Source organism: Psittacula echo, assembly GCF_963264785.1.
Source record: "Psittacula echo genome assembly, chromosome: 11".
Lineage (NCBI taxonomy): Eukaryota > Metazoa > Chordata > Aves > Psittaciformes > Psittacidae > Psittacula > Psittacula echo.
In genome coordinates this window covers 11,913,023-11,936,590 of record NC_137746.1, presented here as the reverse complement: position 1 = coordinate 11,936,590, position 23,568 = coordinate 11,913,023, and the positions used below count along the sequence as shown (strand labels likewise).

The 23,568-nt window shown below is 40.0% G+C and overlaps 1 protein-coding gene across 1 annotated transcript in view; it reads right to left on the bottom strand.

Annotated features, from left to right (window-relative positions):
* The window catches only part of TTC1 (tetratricopeptide repeat domain 1), a 30,462-nt gene extending 13,343 nt beyond the window's left edge, over positions 1–17,119 (bottom strand). The window contains exons 1-5 of the mRNA XM_080626974.1: positions 17,054–17,119; positions 16,146–16,478; positions 4,715–4,775; positions 2,393–2,505; positions 780–816 (exon numbers count right to left, since the gene is read on the bottom strand). Of these exons, the coding sequence (XP_080483100.1) occupies positions 780–816; positions 2,393–2,505; positions 4,715–4,775; positions 16,146–16,469 (535 nt within the window). The 5' untranslated portion in view covers positions 16,470–16,478; positions 17,054–17,119. The remainder of the gene's footprint in view (positions 1–779; positions 817–2,392; positions 2,506–4,714; positions 4,776–16,145; positions 16,479–17,053) is intronic.
* Between the last annotated feature and the right edge of the window lie 6,449 nt (positions 17,120–23,568).

The following is a 23,568-nucleotide window of genomic DNA, read 5'->3' as shown; positions in this document are numbered from 1 at the left end:
GCCAGTGCCTTTTAGCCACTACATAATCAGAAGTGTTTTTCAAAATGCACCACCACCAAAACAAGGAAACCCCCAAAATGCAGAGGCCAGCTAGAATTTGTTACCTTCAACAGTACTTTGAGCATGTACAAACTCCTGTTTACTGTACAAGCAGCACTGGCACGCAGCCACTGGATCAGTTTTCTGATTGGGGATTTGGAATACTTTCCCCAGCTGTCATAGGGAGTTTAACAAATACTTGAGCACGGATGAGTGGGTGGCAGCAATAAAACAATGCACAGCTGAAATGATTTCGCCACAAGTTGCAGGGAGAAAACTACACAGAACAAGAACAGGAGAGCATAAGCCCTTGTGATAAAGCAAAAGCCATGCATAAAAGGGACTTGATGATACTTTTAATTATGTAAGGCCTCATGGTTCTTTGGAATCTGGGATTAAACCAAGATTTGGAGGGGGAATGGCAGGTGAGTGCAGGTTTAAAATAGCAGGTATAAGGAAACAGCTTCCATAATAAAGACTTTCCTATGAAGAAGTACAAACAGCAGCCTTATTGGCACAAGAGAATAGAAAGTAAATTATTTCTGACAAGAAAAGATAGACATTTTACAAAATAAATACTATAAATAAGGCTAGATTCAGGTGTCTCCCATCACAGCTTTTCTTTAAATTCTTTAAAGACCTGTATGCCCGAATTTACAGCACTGCAGTAAGGCACTAAATGGCATAATTTATGCATGAAAGATCTGGCACAAAAGCAGCACACAGGAAAGAAGTCATACCTTTGCTGCAGTCACTTAGGGCAGCTTCTGTCTTGTCCTAGAACACAAAATATTTTTGCTATATTAAAGCTCTATTTGGAAATTATTGCAAAACAGATTATGTACAATTGCAAGCAAAAAAGTTTGGCATTCCAAGGAATTGGGATGTTCATGTAATCAAGGCTTTTTAAACCACTGCTTCTGATGCAAAGCTCTTCACCAGTGATTAGCTTCCTCTCTATGAAGGCTGCCAGTGTTCAAATTGCAGGGCTGCCCCACTAATCTGCCTGCGCTGCGCAGCCGGCAGCAGGCTCCAGTCAAAAGGCTGAGTCACATCTGCAGGCCTTGGCTTAGCTGAGCTACAGCTTCTCTACCTTTGTCAATTAATTAAGGGGTTGGAATAGGCATTTCCCAAGAATCACAGATAAATTCTTGTCTGTATGAGCTAAGGCATTTGGAAAGCAGACACTGCCTTTAGCACTAATACAGCTTTTGCTAATAGGGACAATGCGTGAGACTTCCAGAAGTGGTAGGGACAAGATTTTAGTGCACCCAGACAACCATAGTTAGAAGATGAGAGCCAGGCAATCTGCTTGTAATGAAACAAGAAAGCAAGCAAAAGAGCTGAGACAGAGATCCTATTTTCATCCAAACTAAAAGGGCTTAAAAAATATAAATAAAACATCCCGCTATTCTGTGCTTGTATCATTGATCTAAGTAGCTGTAATCTCTCTACACCCAAGGAACTATCTTCTCCATAAAACAAAATCTGCCTCACAAGCTTCTACTGTACTGCAAAGCAAACGGGTGCAGCAGATATGGAAGAACAAATTTAATGGAGAAGCTATTCATAATATTAATAACATGAATCCATTTTCAGAGTAATGTATCAGTCTGTCAAGTTTCACTGACCAATACTGGTGAGATACACTAGTACATGCACAGTTCTTTTGTCACCCTGGGTTCCTTTGGGGACTATTGGATTATTTTCCCAGTGATATGAATAGTTAACATCTGGATTCCGGGGAGGTTTCTCAGTTTACAGTTTATTCAATTTTTTTCCTTGTCCCTGGTCATGGAATAAAAAACACAGCAAGAAAGCCATAGCCATTCTATCTAGACCATGCGCTACTACATAGGCCTGACCTGTTATAAAGGAACTGTGTAGGAAGCAGACTAACTGAATTAATAAAGCCAATTAATAAAGTTAGGAAGTCCTGCTTATGCCTCAAAGCATTTGAGCAAATTAAATAATGACAAGTATATGACAATCCAGGCTTTTAGGAAAAAAACCAAACCACTAACTAGCTATAATTCTAAACCATACATGGTCTGCATACACTGAACATGCTTGAAGACATGAACTTTGAATTTCATTAAAACAGAGCAAATGAAAGCAAAATTAGTGTTTTAAACATAATGCACCAGAGCAACTTTGAACAGCTGTTCCAGTGGCAACTGGAACAGGTTTGTATTCATCCTCAGTAAAACCAAGAGCATTTCTACTGGGAGCATGACAGACTGAGCAAACAGCTTTATTCTTTGCCCTCCTTCATACACCCCTAATGATTTCATTACTGCATTTGTCAGATAATCAATACATAGTATTTCATAAAATAAAAAAAAATATTCACCTGTTTCATTTTTGCAGCAGCTCTGTTTGAAAATAAAACAGCCCTATCTTTTTGGAAGCAGGCTGGACAAATCTGCAGAGCCTTCGTGTAAGAGTCTTCTGCCTCTCCAAAGTCTGCAGATGCAATAGCAAAAAAGACTAAAACAGACCATTTATTTCAAATTCCAGTACAGTCAGTGAACCACATGGCTAAGATTTCTTTGGAAGCACTTCTCAGTATATGATGCACTATTAAAAGCAGAATCGGTAGCTGCTCTCAGACAAACTACATTACTAAGTAGTACATAGATCAATGACAATTCATTATTTTAAAATCAACACCTTTCTAAAAGCAGAAATATAGTACTGAGCTTAATGTAACAAGTGCAGCACAATGTGCATATAATTCTTATCCTTGAAATTGTTTCATTCTATTTGAGTACCAGCCTTAGAGGTAGAATCACTTTAGATTAAGCATATCCTTGATCTGAAAGGAATCATGTGCTGAAAAACATCATTGCACTGATGATATCTGTTCAAAGCAGTTATAGGGATATTTCATTTGCCACATCATCTTCAAGGACTGACTTCAAGCTCAGTCACCACAAACTCATTATCACCTGAAGGTCATCCATCATCAAGTCTGGTTTAAAGCAAGGACCAGTGACAAACCACGTGGGATTATGAAGTTATATGGTTTCCAATAAAGACAGAGTCAAGAGTGAAAAGGGCCTATAAGGACTGAACAATGCCCTGCCAGCTGACAAGTTCATTGGCCTCAAAACAGAGCAATTCTTGATGTGCACATTAGCTAGTGACCATCCAGGTGCTTAAAAGGTTGTGTATTTCTCATTAGTAAGCACTCTGGCAGGCACAGGCACACTGAAAAGATCTGCCAAAGAATTTGTCAAGAAGAGACTACATGTGAAGGGTAAGACTTCACAGGATGATTCAGCCAAAACTACAGGTTTGCTGCTTTCATGGTCTGAGCAGTTCCCTTCTGCCTGCTCTGATGTTCGCCTGAATTGGTAAATCATTCCCCAGGAATCTTGCTTTTTTAGCACACAGTAAGAGACCTCCAATAGAAAGGCCACTGTCTGGTTATCAGGATATATTTCTAGAAAGGCGAAGTTACTTGGTTATGTCCCTGCTGATTGAAGAAAGCATGGATCTGCATTTCCCGGTTTCTTTGTGAAATCTCTATCCACCAGAACATTAAATGAAAGGCAGGTGTCGAAATCACTTCCACCTTTTTAATTAAAAGTATTGGTACAGTGTCCTGAGTTCAGCATGGTTACAAACAACATACAGTTATTTATTACTGAGGTCAACCCTTCTGTTATGTTCAGAACACGTCCAGTTCTGGCATAAACTAGAAAAGTACATACCTCTAGATTTTTTAATATATGTATTTGTGTTACATGTATACGTGTGTGTACATCTCTATATATTATATTGTATATGTATATGAAGTACATATAGATGTACATACGTGTATATAGAATCATAGAATAGTTAGGGTTGGAAAGGACCTTAAGATCATCTAGTTCCAACCCCCCTGCCATGGGCAGGGACACCTCACACTAAACCATGCCACCCAAGGTCTCATCCAACCTGGCCTTGAACACCGCCAAGGATGGAGCATTCACAACCTCCCTGGGCAACCCATTCCAGTGCCTCACCACCCTAACAGTAAAGAATTTCTTCCTTATATCCAATCTAAACTTCCCCTGTTTAAGTTTTAACCCATTACCCCTTGTCCTGTCACTACAGTCCCTGATGAAGAGTCCATCCCCAGCATCCTTGTAGGCCCCCTTCAGATACTGGAAGGCTGCTATGAGGTCTCCATGCAGCCTTCTCTTCTCCAGGCTATATAGATGTCTGTATATATATATACACACACACAAATAAAATGTGTAACAGATAGAGCCAGTGGAGAAAAAGAAGCACGTACAAAGAAAGATATGAGAGCTACTGAACCACTGAGTCCTGCATCAATTCTGAGCACACACATCAGCAAAACTCAGAGCCTAGCGGAAGCCTTTTTTGATTAGCAAAACAAATCCTGGCACTAGAAAGAAGTCAATTCTGTATCATGTTCTTAGATTTAAACACTTAGCTTTCATGAAAACCCTGCTTTAGTAATCCAAGTCTTTGTGATTTCAACTTAACTCTTAAGGAGGTCTCCTATTTCCTTCTGTTCTCTAGAGCTGGATGAAAAATGATACAGATGATATATCTGAATAAGGATAAGTGTGAAATCTTCCTGTGAGTTTTCTACATCACCTAAGTATTAATTAAGATTCTCTAACATCCACATGGTGTTAAAAGATTATCAACCCACCTCCTTTCTTGAACTGCTCATTTCCTTTCTCCTTCAGCATTGTGCTCTCCTTTCTCCTTTTCTACAAAAAAAAAAAAAAAAAGACAATGTCTCAAAGTATTTAATTGAAATGAACAAGTAGGTCAGCTGCAGTTCCAAATAAAGTATGAATGGAAATCAGAATAAAATAGAACCTGAAGAATTTTAAGTAGCACCAAGATCGCTTGCTTGTAGTCACTGTGACATGATACACTTTATATATCCATGAAACACTGCAGTAGAACAACAAGGCAATTAAAAAGCTCCAATTCATGGACAACAAAATGCAGAAAGAGCATTCATAGTGAATAACATGGTTTAAACTAAGACATTAGCTTTTTAGCTGGCTGTTTGCTCCTTCTTTTCCAACTCAATTTAATTCAACCAGTGCAGGTCAACTATGTAGAATATATTTTAGACGAGGGCTTAAGGGTTTCCTTGGAATTCATAGTCACAAGCACAAAGCATGTTGAGCTGACTGCATTAGAAACAGGTCCACGGATGATACTGTGCTGAAAAATTTCTTACGCAGTGAGTGACTAAACATCAGACCTAGAGACAGGAAGATTGTTCTGTTATACAGTGAAAATTGCACATGCTGAGCAGAGTTGTGTTTTCAACCATGAATATCTTAACAGTACTCTTGGCAGTAGTGAAGTTGACATGAATGCTCTTAGCCTTTAACACAGAAAACACAGGATGTCACCAAGCCATCTCTTCAATCTATTTACAATGGAAGCCTTTCACATGCACACATACCTCACACAAGTAAAAACAAAGCAGTATAAGCCAGACAGTAACATCAAAAAGCAATGCTCATGTTCACAAATCATTTCTATGGTAGAAAAATGATCATTTTACCACTGGTTTTGCCCTCAACACACATGCATACACAAAGGATTTGCATCAAGGTGTCTGTAAATTACAGCTCATTGAGCAATTAAAAAGCCAGCACTAGGAAAAGGAGCAGTTTCCCTTCCTGCAGATTGTGTAAATCAAGGATTAATGCAATTATCAATATCGCACAGAACATCTCCTTGGAAACAGCTAAATATAGTACTCTTTGTAGAGCGCTGCACCATCTCACAGCGATGCCAAGTAGCTGACAAACAATACAAAATCAGAGGTTCTCTCCTCTTGCTTTTATTAGGTTTAGAAATTAATTCACCTGGCCATTGTCACCATCTTAGTAATAACAAATCACAATGCTCTGAAAACAAGGCTCAGCAGAATGACATTCAGTTATGACACACAAAATTACACAGCAAAGTATCATCTGACCCTTTTGATATATGCCTAGATCAATAATTTTTTTCCTATTGCCTAGTATATGTTTTCTAATACTCATTACTTCTCATATTTAAAAAATAAAATCAAAGAAAACATAGGTCAGACAAAACACACTATGTAGAAACTGGCTTGCCTCCAGCATGGATTGAGAAACCTACAGCAGTTCTTCCACAATGTCACTCACACCAATGTACACAAGCCAGTTGGTGCTTTCTAAATATGAGCATACAAACAAATTTAGGCACTTAGGACACAAGCACAAATTCATATATGCGGGATTCTGCTATTCAGCGCAGGGAGTGCTTAACTACATTTGAAAGCTGTTCCCAAACTTCCCAAGTGCCAGACAGTACAGCTCCAGTAAGGCCACTGCCACACACAGTCAGCCCTCTACAGAAAGAAATTTTTAAGATCTTGAATGCATATAATGAAAGCGCAACAGAACTGGTACGATTTTCATACCAGTGAACAAAGCAGCCAGATTTCAGCACAGAACAGGTTTAGAGAGGATGATCCTACTGGAAAACTTCAAAGATCTGCATAGACAAGCCTCATTCAAGAAAAGAAATGTTTGAAACACCAGCCCTACCGACTTCATTGCTCATGACCTACTTAAAACCGGCCTTTAAGTGCCATTAACTGATTCACTATTGCATAAGGTAGTTACAACCCTACAGTAACGAAAGAGCTTCTCCTGTATGAAATGACAGCTGCAGCATGGTCACAGTACTCCTGACGAAGAAACACTAAAATCAAGGAAAACTGGATGAAAAGCTTTACCTATACTATCATGATGTTGTTTCATTCTCTTAAAATTATTACAAAATGTTACACGTTTACCCCAGGTAAGTATTAAATGCTAATATAAAAGGTGATTTGCAGCAAGAAGACTTCAGAAGAATAAGCTTTATCCTAAAAAAGAGTAAAAGGAAAATTCTTCCATCGTGGGATTCCTTCTCAGGTAGCCAAGAGGATTGTGACCTCGAACAGCACAGAGAAAGACCAAGGTGGCTGTATGGCCATATTCCCTGGGGAAACATGGGCAGATGAAAGTTCTGAGCAACAGAAGAGTTTAACAACCATCACACTGGGAAGCTGATGATTCATACAACAGCTCCTCCTCTGAGAGCCTGTTCCTTGGCATGTCCTCTTGCCTGCAAATCAAACTTGAAGGACAGAGGCTATTAGTCACATAACTGTTAGAGGCACTCAAATGTCAGTGACAGTTTTGCGGTCACTTCTGACTATTTGACCAGAAAAGGTGTTGTCTAAGCATGTTTCAGAAGCCAGCAGCATTGTTAAGAACACCGTATATGGCTTTGCAGCTTACTCAGGAAAGCAGCAATGCAAGCAATGCAGTCCTGCTTCAAAACCAGTATTTCTGTTACAGCCTGACCAACGTTTTCAAGATATTTCTGTATGACGGCTTTCAGGCTGTCCTTTAAGATCCAAATTGTAGAAGTTTTCACCGTATTTTTCACAAAGGTAAAGTCTACAGCTAAAGTTTATATATAAAGGTAAAGTCTATAGAGTCTCATGCATCATTCTGGATTTGCATCTGAAGCATAACCCCTAAGCAATACATAGTAGCAGACTATCCATAAAAGCAAATTCCTCTGCCTTTTCCACAAAATGTAAAAGCACACATATTGCCATGTCACATCCTAAATGTACTGCCCTCTAAAGCATACTGTGTATTTGTGAAATACATACATCATCTATTCCTCCATATATACATTTCTTTAACAGAAAATCCTAACACAAAAGCAGTGAAAATCAACTATTTTGGATGAATTTACGTTTAACCTGAAAGGACCACTCCAATGGATGTTGTCTTCTATTCAAATTCAGGGTGAAAAAGCCAACCTCAAAAAAACCAAAACACACAAGCAAACAAAACCAACCCAAAACCTAAACCACTGTTAGAAGACTTAACCTCCTCACTCTGTATGCTAAATTTCCAGCTTGGATGGACAATTGCAAACTGACTGGTCATCAGTTTACTGTGATCATATCAGCCCGGTGTGAAAGAATTGCAAGTGACTTGTCCTTGGGACAAATTCTGCACACTGTCATTTCAGTGTCCTCACCCTTTCGTTTTTCAGGAAAAGATTTCAGTAGCTGCAGGGCAGGCTACCCTTTCCTTAGGAGGGAAGTAGGTCAGACTGAACTCCTAGAATGCTCTGCCTAAGGAAAAGACATCTTGACCCACTACATTCCCTGAGGCTGCTCATACACAACATTGGGGTCAGGCACAACTTCCCCAATTTACACTCTATTATGATTTTCTGCTCTTCATAGACAGCCAAATATTAAGGATTGGGTTTTGCCAATTCTATTAACACAAAGATGACAATTCCAAGTGGCAGAGAGGCATTAGTTTTTGATGCACAAAGTCAAAAATAATTTTTTTTAAGTCTAGAAGAAATAACTACATTTAACTGGTAATAAGATTCTCAAAGGATCCATTTAGAAATGTTTACAGATTTGGACACTGAATTACAATCATCCATATTATGAAGAAATAAGGATTTTTAACATAAACCTGCCTAGCAAGCAAGAGGTACTGAAGATTAAGGCCTGATCTGAAGTAATAAGAAAAGACAGCTTGACCTTCTGACAATAAACAATTCAAAAGAAAGGCCATCAAATACAGTCCCTGGACTTCAAAAAAAACTGCGTTAAAAATAGAAGTACTAAAGCATTATTATACTATTAAAGAAGAAAATCTACACATTCTCTCTGTTTAAAACGTAACCAATATAATAAGCTGGAAGTGAAATCCTCAAATATAGCTGATGAGAGCTGAAGGATGAACACCCTTGGCTTGTAATGCTTCCAACTATGCTTCCTCTGCCTGTTCCTATGCATTTTATTTGATAAATTGATTTAACTTTGCTAGGGAATTGTTCTTGGCCCCCGTTTTGTCAAGAGCAGCAAATGTGTACTCTCTCTTCTCTGTAAGGCTATTTATACAGTGTGACAATGCACATCTGCATCTCATATACCCTTTTGTAAGGTCACCAAGTAGAAGTCAATTTAAAATTACTGGAGTTCAAAGGGTGCATGGAAGCGAGGAATTTAAACAGATAACGAATATATTTTTCAGCTTCAAATACCAATTCTATTTCTAAATCATCCATTAGTAGTGATCTGCTTCCCCCTGCAGTTTTGTGAAGCTATTGCTGTATCATGCATTTAAGGATTTGAATTTCAATGTAAGGTTGTAGTCACTCAAAAAATCCTTTTTCACATCTTGCTAGAGTTGTTGCTTGGAAACCGTGCCTAATCTGCCGTCTACACTTAAAGGCAGAGTAATAAGAACTGCTGAACACTGGCTGATCTCTTCCTCCCTGTAACACTTCGGTAAAGACAAGTTAGTCTTTCTCCTGCCAAATCACTACCTTTTCCTGAAACTGTAAGCAGCACTTCCAGAGACAACAGATCACATCCATCCTTGACAGTTTAATATGCCAGTTTGTGACTACTCCTGAGTGACAATACATGCCATCCAGTCCCTCCTGTTCCAGAGGCAACAGCCTCAGACAGAAAAGTGGAGCTGACCATTTAATCCATCACCACGACAAGTTGAAAAGATCTCAGTATAACAGTATCAGCATCCTCCAGAGAAATGCAAACTGAATATAAGGCCTTCCATTCAGTTTATATAATTTTAATCAGATACCAGCACTGAAAGAAAGATGAAGGTAATGATGATGTTGCCTTTTAATGCAACAATTAAAATGCCTTTTAACTGCAACAAAAGACTTTTATGTTTATTTAAAAATATAACTCAAACTATAAATCACATAGGAGGAATATAACTCCAAATTTTATCTAAGTTCTTTTCACCAGCACTTGGAATTAACTACTTCAGCAGATACAGGTACACTTCTCAAGATTTGATTAACTCAGAAAATATAACAGGATGTTTTGTTCTATTTTGCAAACTATAGGACAGGGCAGTTTTACTCTAACAATCCATCTTTTTCTCTAATTTGACCAAAACAGCGTATTTAGTATTGGTGCTGTACTGTATACAGAATTCAGGTTATTAAAGTAGGTCATTTGAATAAGGGGATCACCTTTTATTATATTTCACTGCGTGTGACACCTTCAAAACCCAACTGTATTCCCAGTTTTACTGCTATACCAAATTATTTTGAATGCTGATGTGAATTAACAAAATATATGTTCCTTATAACATAAATTACTGAAAAAATACCCGTAAGTTTCACTACTGCTCAGTCAGTTGGGTTATCTCATGTATTAATAATCTGGATTTTTTTTGGTCCAACCACATAATTCTTCCTGGAAAGAGTTCTGAGACCATCTTCAAGTCCAAGGACTGCTCCAAAATACAATTTACTTTGCTGTATCCCATCTTCCATTTTGTACCTTAGCTTTTAGTCTATCAATACTACAGAAAAAAACAGCAACTTTGACAAAGTCACTATTACTATATTATATTGGATATATGGAACTAGGAAATACCAAATGCTGAAATGAATGCCTATACCTGAGAAGCCATCCCAGAAGAAATTCCAGATCAGTTCTGGAAAAGCAAATTCTATACAGAAGCTGTAATTTATGGAAGAACAATAGCATCAAACTGAAGCATGGGGAAGAAAGAGTGAAGAAGGAAGCAGTTTTGGGAAATTTCTTGATTAAGACCATTATTTTCTAACACATCCTAGAACTTCTGGAGAAAAAAGGGAGAGGGAATCTCAGGCATAGCTCAAAAATTCTATTTCTTAAAGATGAGTTTCACTTAATTCTCACAGAGTTACAAAAAATATACTAATCAAGAATCTACCAGAGCTGTGTTCCTTGTCTTGCTGATACATTTCCTAGTGTTAAAATAGAAGTTGAGCATGATTACAACCAGCTGTAGCTCAAACGTACACGCAACAGCCCAAAGAAGGGAACTGCTTTTGAGGAATACTAGATATTTATTCCAGGGTCTTACAGCAGCTAGAACGGAGTGTTCTATAGCCAAAATAAGAGCTCACTAGGCCAGGCGCTTAAATTTTTGACAGTCAAGGCCCAAAGAACAAGACAACATCTGTCATGATGGAACAGCATGAGGGATTCAGAATCTTGCTGCTGGATAAACTCATAATTAATGGGTGCCCCTCCAGAAGAGGACCAGGTCAGACTGAAACAATTACCATGTAGCAGCTGTTGGGTGTTTTCTGATTAATTCTGTAGACTAGACCAACGTCAAAGCCATCACTGTCAATGACAACTAACCAGAAAAATCTGTCTGTAATGCATCAAAAGCAATTTACTGCTCAGTGCCTCTGCTGAGGCAGCAACCAGCATGCTTTTGAAACAACAAAATCTTAAAGTGAATTTTATTTCAGGCTGCTTAATTCTTAAAAAGCTCAGAGTTGCAAGTCCAGGCAAGTAACCAGGCCCTATGCTGCATCTGTTTTTAAGAATACATCTTGCAGGTTTCTGTCTTAATATTGCTGCAAGTTCTTATTTTCCTTCATTGTGCAGAGAAGACTTCTTATGGTATCAATGCCATTTCCCTGGAAACAATTCCTATTGCTTAAAATTAGAAATCTCACTGTACAGGGCTTTTTAAATACAATTGAGAGAAAATGTACAACTGCTTCCTCCCTCTCTTTGATATCTGGAGCAGCTTCTGCATGGGTGAGAATTCTACTCAGAGCTGCTACCATGAAAGCTTGCACATGGGATATGCATAAATACACAGGGCAAGGACTAGAATCAGTCTTTGCATCTCCAGATTAAATGAGACACTTTCTTTTCTACATCATTCAAAACAACCCAAGCTGCTAAAATATAACAGTGGGCTTAGTTTAAAAACAAAACACAAAACAAACCACAAACTATTAAGGTGTAGCTTCACAAATTTGATCTGAGCAGGGCTAAAATCCAGCTTCCCTTATGACTTGAGTACATGGATTATGGTTGGTGCTGCAACCACAGTTCATAGGAAGTTTTTCTTATTTAGGCAAGCAGTGTAATTGACGAAAATCCATCTCCCCTTGTATGCGATCATGAGGCTGCCATTTGATGTCTACTTTTACCAGCGGTGCCCTTGATCTAAAAATACAGCATTATTTTTCATCTGAATCATTCCCTGTAAGTGGTTCACTGCACATTCACAGAGGTGTGCTACCACAATGAAGGAGGCAGCAGGGGGCTGAGAATAACTGATCAAGGACTGCCTAAGTAGCAAATACAGCACTGCTGCGGAGTGTCTGGTCACAACCTAAACAGCCAAATAAACAAGTTTGGAATATTTCTGCCTCATTTGCTCCAGCTGAAAACAAAAAAAAAATACCCCAACTAACCAAACAAAAAAGAAAAATCATGTTGCCTTTCTCAACAATGACCTTTTAAGTAATTGGAAGCAGGTTTAAAATGTAACTGCAGTATTTTTTCTTAAAAGCTGCATCATTTAACAGATTCTTTTCATAATAAAAATATAGAAAATACTTCACTTTTGAAAATAAAATTTGTAGACATCAATTTCTTATACTATGAGGAAAGCTGGAGAGGCAATTCAGGAATAATCCTGAATAATGGTTTTACTACACAGATAACGTAAGGTGATGCAGGTTAAGAACATGAAAATGGGCTACTTCAATAGTTAGAATTGTTGTAAGCTTGTAATTCCTCTCTAGTTTCTGGATTTCTCAAGCTTTTCTTCTAAGAGATACCAACAATATTTTGTTAAGAAAAAAACAGCTGTATCTTAAAGACCATTTCTATAACCCACTCTGAAAAGCTCTCTATGGAACATAAACAAAGTTCACAATATAAGTATTCCCAGTCTAATAGTTATGGTGATACTAAGAGATGGAATCCTTCCATTTCATTAGGGATAATCATAAATCAAGCTGAAGGGCACAATTGCTCAATACCACTGGAAATAAACCTACAGAAAGATGAGAACTGCAGCTGTCTCAATACTTTCTCTAAGGAAATCTTTCCAGCTTTATACAGTTATTATTTTGTACTCCCATAGCACCTTTCAATGAAGTTCCACACAGCTGATTGCAAGTACTGAACAGTCACCACTCTTCTGCTCGTTTTACAGAAGTCAAAATTTGATGTGCAAAATTAAATGATTACCTAACAATACAACAGAAACAAGAGCAACATGAAAACTAAGACACCCAATTTCCAGTCCTACTGCTCTTTCTAAAGTTCAATTCTATGGCATAATTTCCTCCTAGCTTTTAGCATTTTGTCCATGAAGCTCTCAAGCTGCCTTCAAGTTACAGGCTGCTGTAGAAGCCCCATCATGACTCATGATGACAACGCTCCTTGTTGTACAAGCAATAAACACAAGTAGAAAAACAGGACTGTTTAAACTGCAAAAGATGCAAGATTGCGAGAGCAATGCAATATTTTTTCTCTGTAGTGAGTAGGTCAAGGAAAAGCGATTACTGCCCTGTGTTCAGCAGTGAAGAGAATGTATTTAGAGAGTGCCCAGTTTTGGTGAACCCCCATACAAAGACATCAATTTCCAGGAGTCCTGAGGGCCTCCAGGATGGTCAGCACACTGAGGACCACGGCCTAAGCAAACAGCCTGGGAGAACTGAGTTTGTTCAGCCTTAAGAAAAGATGGCTCAGGGAGACTTCATTACTAGAGAAAATTAAGACAGACTCTTCCTGTGGGCATGCAGAAAAAGAAGGCCCACTGGTTACAAGTCGCAACAAAGGCAATTCCAATTAAATAAAAGGAAAAAATGTTTTTATCACAAAGGTAGTTAAACACTAGAACAGGGGCCCAGAGAGGCTGCGCAGTCCCCAGGCTCTGAGATGCCTGTGTGGCTCTGGGCTGGCTGATGTATTTGGTCTATCTTTGTGCAGGGCACTGGACTAGATGACCTCCAGAAGTTCTTTTGAGGCAAAAGATTTACCCAATAACCTCTCCCTCCTTCCCCAGCCCCCCGTTATTAATTATTAGATCTCAAAGTATTACAACTGGCCAGCATCCTTATGCCCATATTACAGATATCAAAATTGAAAGAGAGAGAGATATGATTTCCACAAGGTCAAGCGGCAAAGTGTTACATTTAGACTCATTCCTACTTCAAGGAGATTATATTCCATGTTCCCCCTCATCCACTAGTCCCATACTGCTTTTCTATCTCAAGGAACTTCTACATTAATGTAACTATTTGTACAACAGATTAAAAACTATCTTTTTGTCTTCACTGATATATTTTGGTCAGAAATTCCATCCTGCCAGCAAGGGAACTATTTGAGGCACAACTTGATTAAATTTCTCTATACTGATTTATAACAAATATGTTTGGTTACCTGTGACATCTTAGCTCTGCATATTTCTGCCCCTCATTCCCTATTTACAGTAGCTGACAGTAAGACCATGACATAGTTTAGTCACTGCCAAGCCCTTCCCTGTTTTCAACTTTTTGGGGCAAGGTACAGCCAGCATTTATTTACTTATACAACACAGTGAGGGCTAGCTAACAGTTAAGAAAGCGTGGCCCAGCTTTACTAAGGCAGTTGAATTAGCAAAGATCAGCCTGTCTATACAAAAGAGTAATAAGCCCCTATAAATTAATTCATACTATTTTAAGCACTTAAAAACTAATTTGATATGACCCTTTGCTCCTTCTTTTTCATCAAATGCCTCATTTTAGTAGTACTCATCCATTACAGTAATAGTTTTTCTACTGTTCTTGGTCATTTGGGAGTTCCCATAATAAAAACTACAGAGCTACACAACACACTATTTTCCCCTATGAAGTAATGCTTTCCTGAGATGCTGCCTACCTTCTTGTCAGCTACCATTCCCTTACTCCATTCCCTCCTTCCTTCACCATAATCAGTTATTCATTGTTACCTATGATCCAAATTGTGCAGCTTGCCTTCCAATAAAGACTTTATTTCCTTTAGTAAAGTAAGATCCAATTCATGGCAACAGGACCATTTAAGTTTGCTGAGGTCTTCCCTTCATATAATTTACAATACATCAGAATTCCATCTTTTCCCCAGATGCCAAAGACTACAGAAGTACTTTCTGTCACTATTTCAACTTTCAGTACAAGTAACTCCTTACTTGCATAATTCAACCAGATTTTAAGAGGCCAGATCAGTTCTTTGAAACATGATCTGTTTCTGAAGCTATTTAACTTGTCAAAAATAGTGTTTAAAAAAAATAATTACAAGAGTTGTACGTTGGGACACAGATTTCAGTTTAGTGTCTTTACTTCCCCACTACCTGCAAACTAAAGTTGAAAAAAATTAGGGGAAAAAAATAATCCACGTATGAGTAGCAAGCCTTGCACTATTTGCTATGAGAACGTAATCATCATCAGAAATTCACCCCATCACTCAAGCAAACAGAGTCTAATGCTGGAAGTGATTTAATAAGTTATCTCCAAGTTAGGAAGAAAAAAACATATTTTTTTAGCTACTTGATGACCATAATATCTTAGAACCTTGAAACTAACTGCTGTCAAGTGACAACGCTGACTGAGGGGCAAAAAAACTGGTTCACACAGACTTACAGGGGAGTAAATACCATTACAGAGGCTATTGGATTTCTTCCAAGAACTTATTTATTATTCCTCACAACATTATCCAGTTTGTTACCCAAATATTTTGCACAATGTAACCACACTGAAGGTAAACAAAACAAGGTATTTCATGCCTTGCGTTCAATTAAAGCTTAAGTAATCTATAGGAATACTTTCAGAGTTAATCCAAATTAGTTGTATTACATGAGCTAGCTTTTCAGATATGAAACTTCTCCCAAAACCTGTTTTGAGTTTTGGAAAAGCACCTTGCAGCTAATCAGGTGAAAACAATGAATGCACACAAACTAAAGAACATGGAACAGGGGTATTTTTGTTTCTTAAAATCTCTTTTGAGTCACACTACCTTGACACACTGCTGAAAGTAGACAAAAATCTGCAATGGAATGTGATGATTAAGAACAGCAAGGAAAGCTAACAAAATGTTTGTTACCTAAAGAAGAAATTAGGAACAGTAAAAACAGACCCATAAGAGAGTTTTAGAGGTCCACATTCTTGCCAGTCACAGACCATTCAGAAACATGACACTGAAAATATATCTTTTTATATTCAACACGGGAACTTTGGATTACCTGTTTTTCTTCCTCTGGCATATCTTTTTCTAGTTCTAGTAAGTATTCTTCATCTAGTTCTGTCTGCTTCCTTGAGCTAGTCTCATCATTCTGTAAATTCCCTTCATCATCCAGCACAGGTTCTTTTGCATCAAAGGAGTCGTGACAGTCATGGAAACACTCATCTGCTGTTGTGAGATCTTTGGCTGAAGATGCTGTGCATCCACTTTCAATATTTTGGGGATTCTGTGCATCTTTGGGGCCAGTCTCTGAACTCTTTTGATCAGAAAGCTTTAAGTGATTAAGTAATTCTTCAGGTGAACTCGCATCTTTAAACTCTTCCATGTTGGGCTCCTTAAAGGGGATAGGTTTTTAGAAATGAGAAAGAAAAAGCCCTTAATAAACACAGCAGAAATGCCTTATAAGCAAATGGATCTCTACTTAAAAGTACTCTTGACATCCCCTGAGGGAAACTTATTATCCCTCAGGGAGGGGAGCAACCTGTACATGCTTCTTCCACGCGTTACACAGCGGCATGGGGCCAGCATGCTATTCCCGTAAGTTAACTGACAAGCTCAGACTCCCGGGTCCGGCTCGGAACTGCGCTATACTACGTCTCTTCCACTGCACTAAGGCTGAAGCCGCACATACTTGCGTACCCACGGGCCTCAGCAGCCCCTCACCCGGCCAGGACCCCGCGGATAGCGTGCAGCAAGCCCCGTCGCCTGCCCCACGCTCCCCTTCAGCCCCATCTCGACCTCCCCAGAGCCAGGCCCCGCGCAGCCGTTCCCGGCTCTGTCATGTCCGCCCTATCCCACCCCCTGACACAAGGGGCCGGGCTGCAGCCAGCGCCCCCCATGACACCGCCGCCGCCTCACGCCGGCCGGGCCGGGCCCACCCCCGAGCGCGCTCCCGGCCTCAGCACACACCTGCACCACCACCGCTGCCGTTCCTTCCGGCTGCGCCTGCTCCTCACCCTTCACCCCGCGATCGCTTCCTGCTGGCCACAGCCAATAGGAGGAGTCCGCGCATAGCTTGCTGGGAGTTGTAGGCGAGCGGGGAGCGTGTGGCTGAGGGTGGGAGCGGTGCTCGGGGTGTCAAGGTGGTGGGTGGGTTTGCTCGCTTCCTTCCTTCAGGCAGAGGGCGGGAAGCTGAGGTACCCTGAGGTACCCTGAGGTTTCTCGAGGTTCCTCATCCCGCTCCGCGCTCCTCCTCCGCGTAGGCCGCACTCGTGTGAGCATGGGGCGCTGGCGCCGAGTATTTTAACGCGGGTACAGCCCTTTTGCGCACCTGAAAGGGCGACTAGTGTAGCTATGTAAGCTCGCTGCAAGGTTAGAAGTTATACCTTGAAACTGCCTCTCTGGAGGCACTGGGGCAGGCCTGTGTTATGCTGCTGTAGCGTGGCCTTGAGGAGGCCGGGGGCTGCAGTCCCGCAGGCTCCTTAAGGCATCGGTTAAAGGTAAAGGAAGTCCCTGGCATGGTAGAACACTCCTCCAGACCCCCCCTTCTACTGTCAGGGCGCTGCTCAGGCTCGTCTGAAGTGGATGAGGAGCGCGGGGGTGTGGTAAATAAAGCACAGGGCACAGCTAGGGGTAGTGTGGGTGAGGTGCGGTCTCGGGCAGTACCGCCTGGCTTGGAAAGATCAGTCGGGGTGACGAAAAAGATAATAGGAAAGTCTTGGTAGGTGGACGAAATGAGTGGTCATGTTTACAGCAGCAGATGGTGATGGTGGTTCAGGTTTTGTTGCCTGCACTGCTTTTGCCTGGTGGTTTGTTTATCTAGTATAATTAAGCGATGAAATAAAGCTCCCTTTCATCTTGCTTTGCATGCGTTCCTTGTGTACCCCGCAGATGTTAATCCTGAATTTTTAAATGAAGCTGAATTGTCACAAGTTATGGAGTCAAAGGTGCGTGAAGCAGTGCCTTTTTATTGAAAATCACCATGCCAAGCCATGAGGCAGTTAAGGCCTATCCTCATGAGGTTTACCTTCCTCTAAACAGCTTTTCTGTAAGCAAGTTCTGATGAAAGGTAAAGTTCAAGATGTTTCTCTAAAGTTCTTAAATGCTCTAGTTTAGGAAAAATTAGAAAAAAAAAAAACCAAAACACAAAACCCGCCAAAATGACCCACCACACAAAACCATCCAACGCCACCACAGCATCAAAACACAACAGTAACAACCAGAAAGCCCCTGCATTATGTAGGCTGTGCCAGATTCAGGTTAGGTAGAGCCTGTTCTGATGGGTAGGACTTGGTCAAGGATTATCCTCAGAGAACATGGGTTCTTGAAAACAGAAGGTGACCAATCTTTTACGGAGAGGATGATTTTCTTCTTTTTCCTCATGCTGTGGGGAGATACACTGACTGTTGAAGCCATATCGGGTCTTTTGGAGTTAGCATTGATAAAATACCAAGACAACTAAATCTGGCAGAACTCCATTTGTGGGCTGCAGTGTATGTGTCCCAGATGAGGGTGCCGAGGAGGAGGTGCATATTTAGAAATATTTTGAGATGCAGTCTGATTTCTGGACAACTTCTAACTGGCATCCCAAGGCTTTGATTAAAGCCTGAAGGGGTGGTGGGATGTTTGACACTTCAGAGTTGGGGTAGGGATCGAAGATTCTGGTGCCAGATTCATTTCTGGTCTTAATTTGTTTAATCGATGCTTCTTAATGAGCGTTTCTGATGACGGAGCGTATTGGTGCCGGTGATGGATGCGGGTATTAGAGAGAGATGGGAACACTGTGCAGTAAGTTGGCAAGAGCATGGCTAGTTACAATGAAAGCAAACAAGAGCTCTATGGCTGATTTTTCTCCCTTTCTCTCTTGATAAAAAGTAGATTCAGCATTCTCAGTATCTCAGCTGCAATGATTTAGCCCACAGAAATGTGCCTTTCTGTTGTTCTGCTAGCACTGTGTAATTTATTCTGACTTAACAGAAAATATTTTTGAACCTTCTTGCTGTCCTGTTAAATACCATGTCATCTGAAAAGAGAAATTACAGCTGTGATACAAAATCAATCTGTGCAGTTCTGAATTTGGTGAAATGCTATTTAAATCTCTTCTGGCTGTGTGAAGAGCACAGAGTAAGTTACAGTGTTTCATCCCCAGAAGGAATTGAAGTGGTAAGAATAACACTGGACATTGAGGTCAGCAACCCATCCAGGGTGATATGCTAGCCCTTTTTTCCAGGTGAGACCTTACTTGCTAGCAAAAGCTGCACAGAAATTGGAACTCCATAGAAGTTTTGAGCTACTGCTGATCAAAGCAAGATACTGCCTTGCCTCTGTGAGGCAGGGTTTTCTAGCTTCCACACAGCTCCAAATTTAGTGGGAGCCAGGATTAAGAACATTTGCTTTTCAGGAATGCCATGGTTCCCAGTTTCAGTCCCTGGCCAGGACTGTTGTGCACCCTCCAAAATCTATCTGCTGTCTTTGGCTTCTATCCCATGGTGTTACTATTCCAGAATGAATGACAATTTTTCCTTATCATCACATTTTTAAATTGAGTTCCTCAACTTTGATGAAGTATACCATCTTATTGACTTCATAGGAAAAAGTGAGAAAAACTAGCACATTTTACTACATGAATTTTCTGCCTCCATCTCCTCTGATCTAGAGACATTTCGGGTCTCCCTGATTTTACCACTGGAGTCTATTTAGCATTATTTTTTAATTCCAGCCCAGCATAGGGGAAAAGTTGCCACTCATTGGCATCCCAGTTCCCTGCTTTCATGTATGGGTGATTATTCCTTTATGAATCTTCACCCTAGGTCTCCCAAGAAGGGTAAGCTTTCCCATTTTAATAAAGATGGGGATATCAGCAGGAGTCCTTTTTAGCAGTGACCCTTGAGCCTTATGGCTGCATTTAGGATTGTTGGTTCCCCCTGAGGTTAGCCCTGAGCAAGCTGCAGCTCAGTGGAAGCCTTTGAATCTCTCCTGTGGCACTGCTTCTCAGTGCCACTATGAAGTAGAGTCCCAAAGACTTCACTGGTGTTCAGGGACTAGATACCCACCAGGAGAGCTGGAGGCTCTCTGCTCACCATCAGGGGACCAATCGTGCAGCTGGCAAGTGAAGAGGCAGAGACTTTCTAACCCCTCATCAGCTGTCTGCATAGTCCATATTGCATGACTTCTGACATTAAGGTCCCCCAGTGCTGACTTTCTGTATGTCTCACTTTCTCCTCTTTATGTTTCAACCTTCCCTACAGGAGTGTTGTGTTCATAGGTTACTTTATGTTTGTAAAATACAAGAACAAGTTGTTATTTCAAACATACACATCTTAGTATGAGGCACTTACTCTACAGGTTATAGGGCAGTTGCCAGTTTTTACCACTAAATCTTGCTTGTTCAAACACAGAACATGTTACTGCTTTAATCAGTTTTTCAGAACCTCTAATTCATTGCTGTAAGTGGAAGTGTATAAATAGCTGTAGATTGTATATATATACAAACAATGAAAACTCAGTATCATTTGTTTAATCTTCCTGGTGCTAAGGGATTTTTCAGAGCATTGATGTTTGTTTAAGTGAACACCTGTTGAAAAAATCAAGCACATATAATCCTGAATAAGTAGATGTGTTTGGATAAGATTTCAGCAATGGGAGCCTCAGCTTGTATTGTTGAGATTTACTAGCTGTTCTGAATGGGTTTACCTCTTGTGGTAAGCACTTAACAGAGTCCAGGGTCACTGAGTACCTCAAGTGAAACACTTTAATACTCCAACACTTTTACTGAGCCAAGCTTAAGAAGAGATGAAGTCAGAGAAAGAGTTTGTATCTCAGGACTTTACTCCAGCAAAAACGTCTTTTTCTTTCCGATTTTTTCCTGTGTCTTCCCAACCCCGCAGTGTGATGGTTTTGATGTTATCTGGTATGATCAACAGACTCAAGTACAATGCAGTGTGCCGAAAGAAAAGCTGCAGGAAGTGAAGAATGTTGTGTTGACTCTATCTATCTCAGTAGTGCTGAAAGAAATACAGAGAGGACCATTGTGAAAGAAGATTTATATTCTTTTGCTTCTGACATGAACATTTTCTACTAGATTGTATGCAAATACTTTTTTCTTGCTGCTTTCAAGATAATCTTAGATTTTACCTACCTTTTATAGATATTAATACTATTATAGAAGACAAGAGGGTAGCAGGGAGGAGTAGAGCATTTTGTTCAATTGTTGATACACATATTTTAAAGTTTCATAATAGTTATTCTCTAGTTTGCAGCAATGCCTAACTGGCAGTTGGTGAAACGACTCTGCTGTTTTAATAAAGCTACGGCTATTCATAGCCTAATATCCTTGAGTTCACTAAAATACCTTCTGACAAGACCAAAGAAGAGGTCCCAATTTCTCATACTTCCAAGGGTAAGATGTTCATAAAAGTAACAATAGACATACAATAGTTTCAGTATTGCAGGCTAGCTGGTTTAATGCTGAGCAAACTCCTGAGAACAATACCTGGGAACTAAATCTCACGCTGGGACTTTGTAGCTCCAGTATTTATGGCCACATTTCCCAGACAGCTCTGCACACAATTAGGCATTTAATCTGCATGCATAATTACGGTGATTTCAGGGGCACATTTAGTGACATTTTACTGCTGAATTTCATGTGCTTGCTCGTTTGCTTGATTTACATGAAAAGGTAGAAAGCTGAACATGAGAAAAAAGGTGTACCTGCATTCTGAAAAACAATCTGGGTCTTGTGATGACTAAAAGCAGCTCTTTGCTTGTAAAAGCTTCCACTCCCTTATGCAGACTGGTAATACCCACATATTTCATTTGGTTTTGTGAATAACAATTTTCTAATATTTCATCCCAGAAAGTTGCACTGTTTTTTTTAATGTTTCCATGAACTGTGAGGTATTCAAATTCTGAGCTCCCCGGATGAACTTTTCATGTTTACACAGCTCAGGACTACGTGGATTTTCCCATGTAACTTTGAGATTATCCTAAACTTGTTTGATCTTGCATACCATTCTGGTTTCATAGTATTAAAGGTGTTAAAGTACTTCAAATCTGAGCCTGAAGGGAGGTTTAACTTTTGCCAACAAGCAGAACAGAACCCCTGGATTCAAACAGCCAGAGACTGTGAGGATTTGCAGTTGAATTTTACAGTCTTTAGCCATTTTTAAATATTTACAACAGAATATTCACAAGGTAGAGCCAACGTGAGGCCCACAAACTGAGCAGTGTATATGCATTGTTCTTGTTTTTCACACAATGGCTAAGCTTTGCAGGAGGGGCACAGCAGGACTAGAGCAAATTTGGATTATGAATTCTGCATATTAAAAAGATCTTCTCTTTGTAGACTATTTCAGGCTTACTCTGTTGCCCACCTGAGTGCAGCTCCTCACAGTAGACTGTTGCATTGGGATCACTGGGCTGGACTCTGTGTTTACCCAGTCATCAAAGCAGGAGCCTTTGTTGTTTGGTGAAAATGGCTAATTTACACTGAAGTTTATAAACCATCGGCTGCTAGAAACTCCAGGTGTATCTTAAAAGTATGCATTCCCTGAGAAAACATCAGACTTGTGCTGCTTAAGACAGGGATAATGTAAATGAACAGGGATACAGCAAGAGTTTGTTAACATGGATGTTAAGGCTCTTGAAGTCACATTGGGTACAATACTGGCACAACAGCGTACGAAGTACTGCACTCACAGTAGGGTACAGACAGGCCATGGGGTGTGTTCTGCAGCTGAATACTGTCTGTGTTCCTAACTCTTAGCAACTCATGCTAACTCATGTTTTGCATAAGAGGGGAATTACTTTAGAAATGAACGCTGAATGAAAGATTTTCTACTAAAAGAATGTGTGTTATATCTGAAAGCTTCCAGTTAAAGGAGGTGCTTTTCACAGCTTTCATTTTTTTATAGGTGCTAGTCCTGTGTTGGAGTCTCTTTTTAAAAATAAAAGAGAATAAAACTTCAAGACACATGAATTCCCATGGAAACCAAGTTGCCGCTTCATGTACTTAAAGTTTAAGGAGAGGATTCTTAAAGGCATCTGCAGAATGTAGTTCTTTTTCAGTAAACTTGCCAATCAGCTTTACCTCATGGATTTACTGAAAAAGAAAAGAATCACTTCTGGAAGAGACTTCATTGAAACTGAAGGTACGATATGTAAGTTCTGTTGCTGCCTTATGAAAAAATCTGCCTGATTTTACTGTTAAAGAGACTGAATTTGTGGTGTGTAAAATCCAGGGAATCCGGCTGGATTAGAGTATTTGTGTCGGTCATCCGGAATAGAAATCCAATAGATGGCGATGTTGGATTTTCAAAGCCAGGTCCCCATTCCTTTCCAGGTAAAACTACTCCGGTTCCTACTGAAATCAGGGCTGAAGCTCCTCTGTCAGCGCATGGCTGGACTCTTAAGCTAACTAAAAGAAGAGGAACGAGCTGTTCTATAATTACCTCAGGCTCCAGAGCATATGCTAAATGTAATTTTGG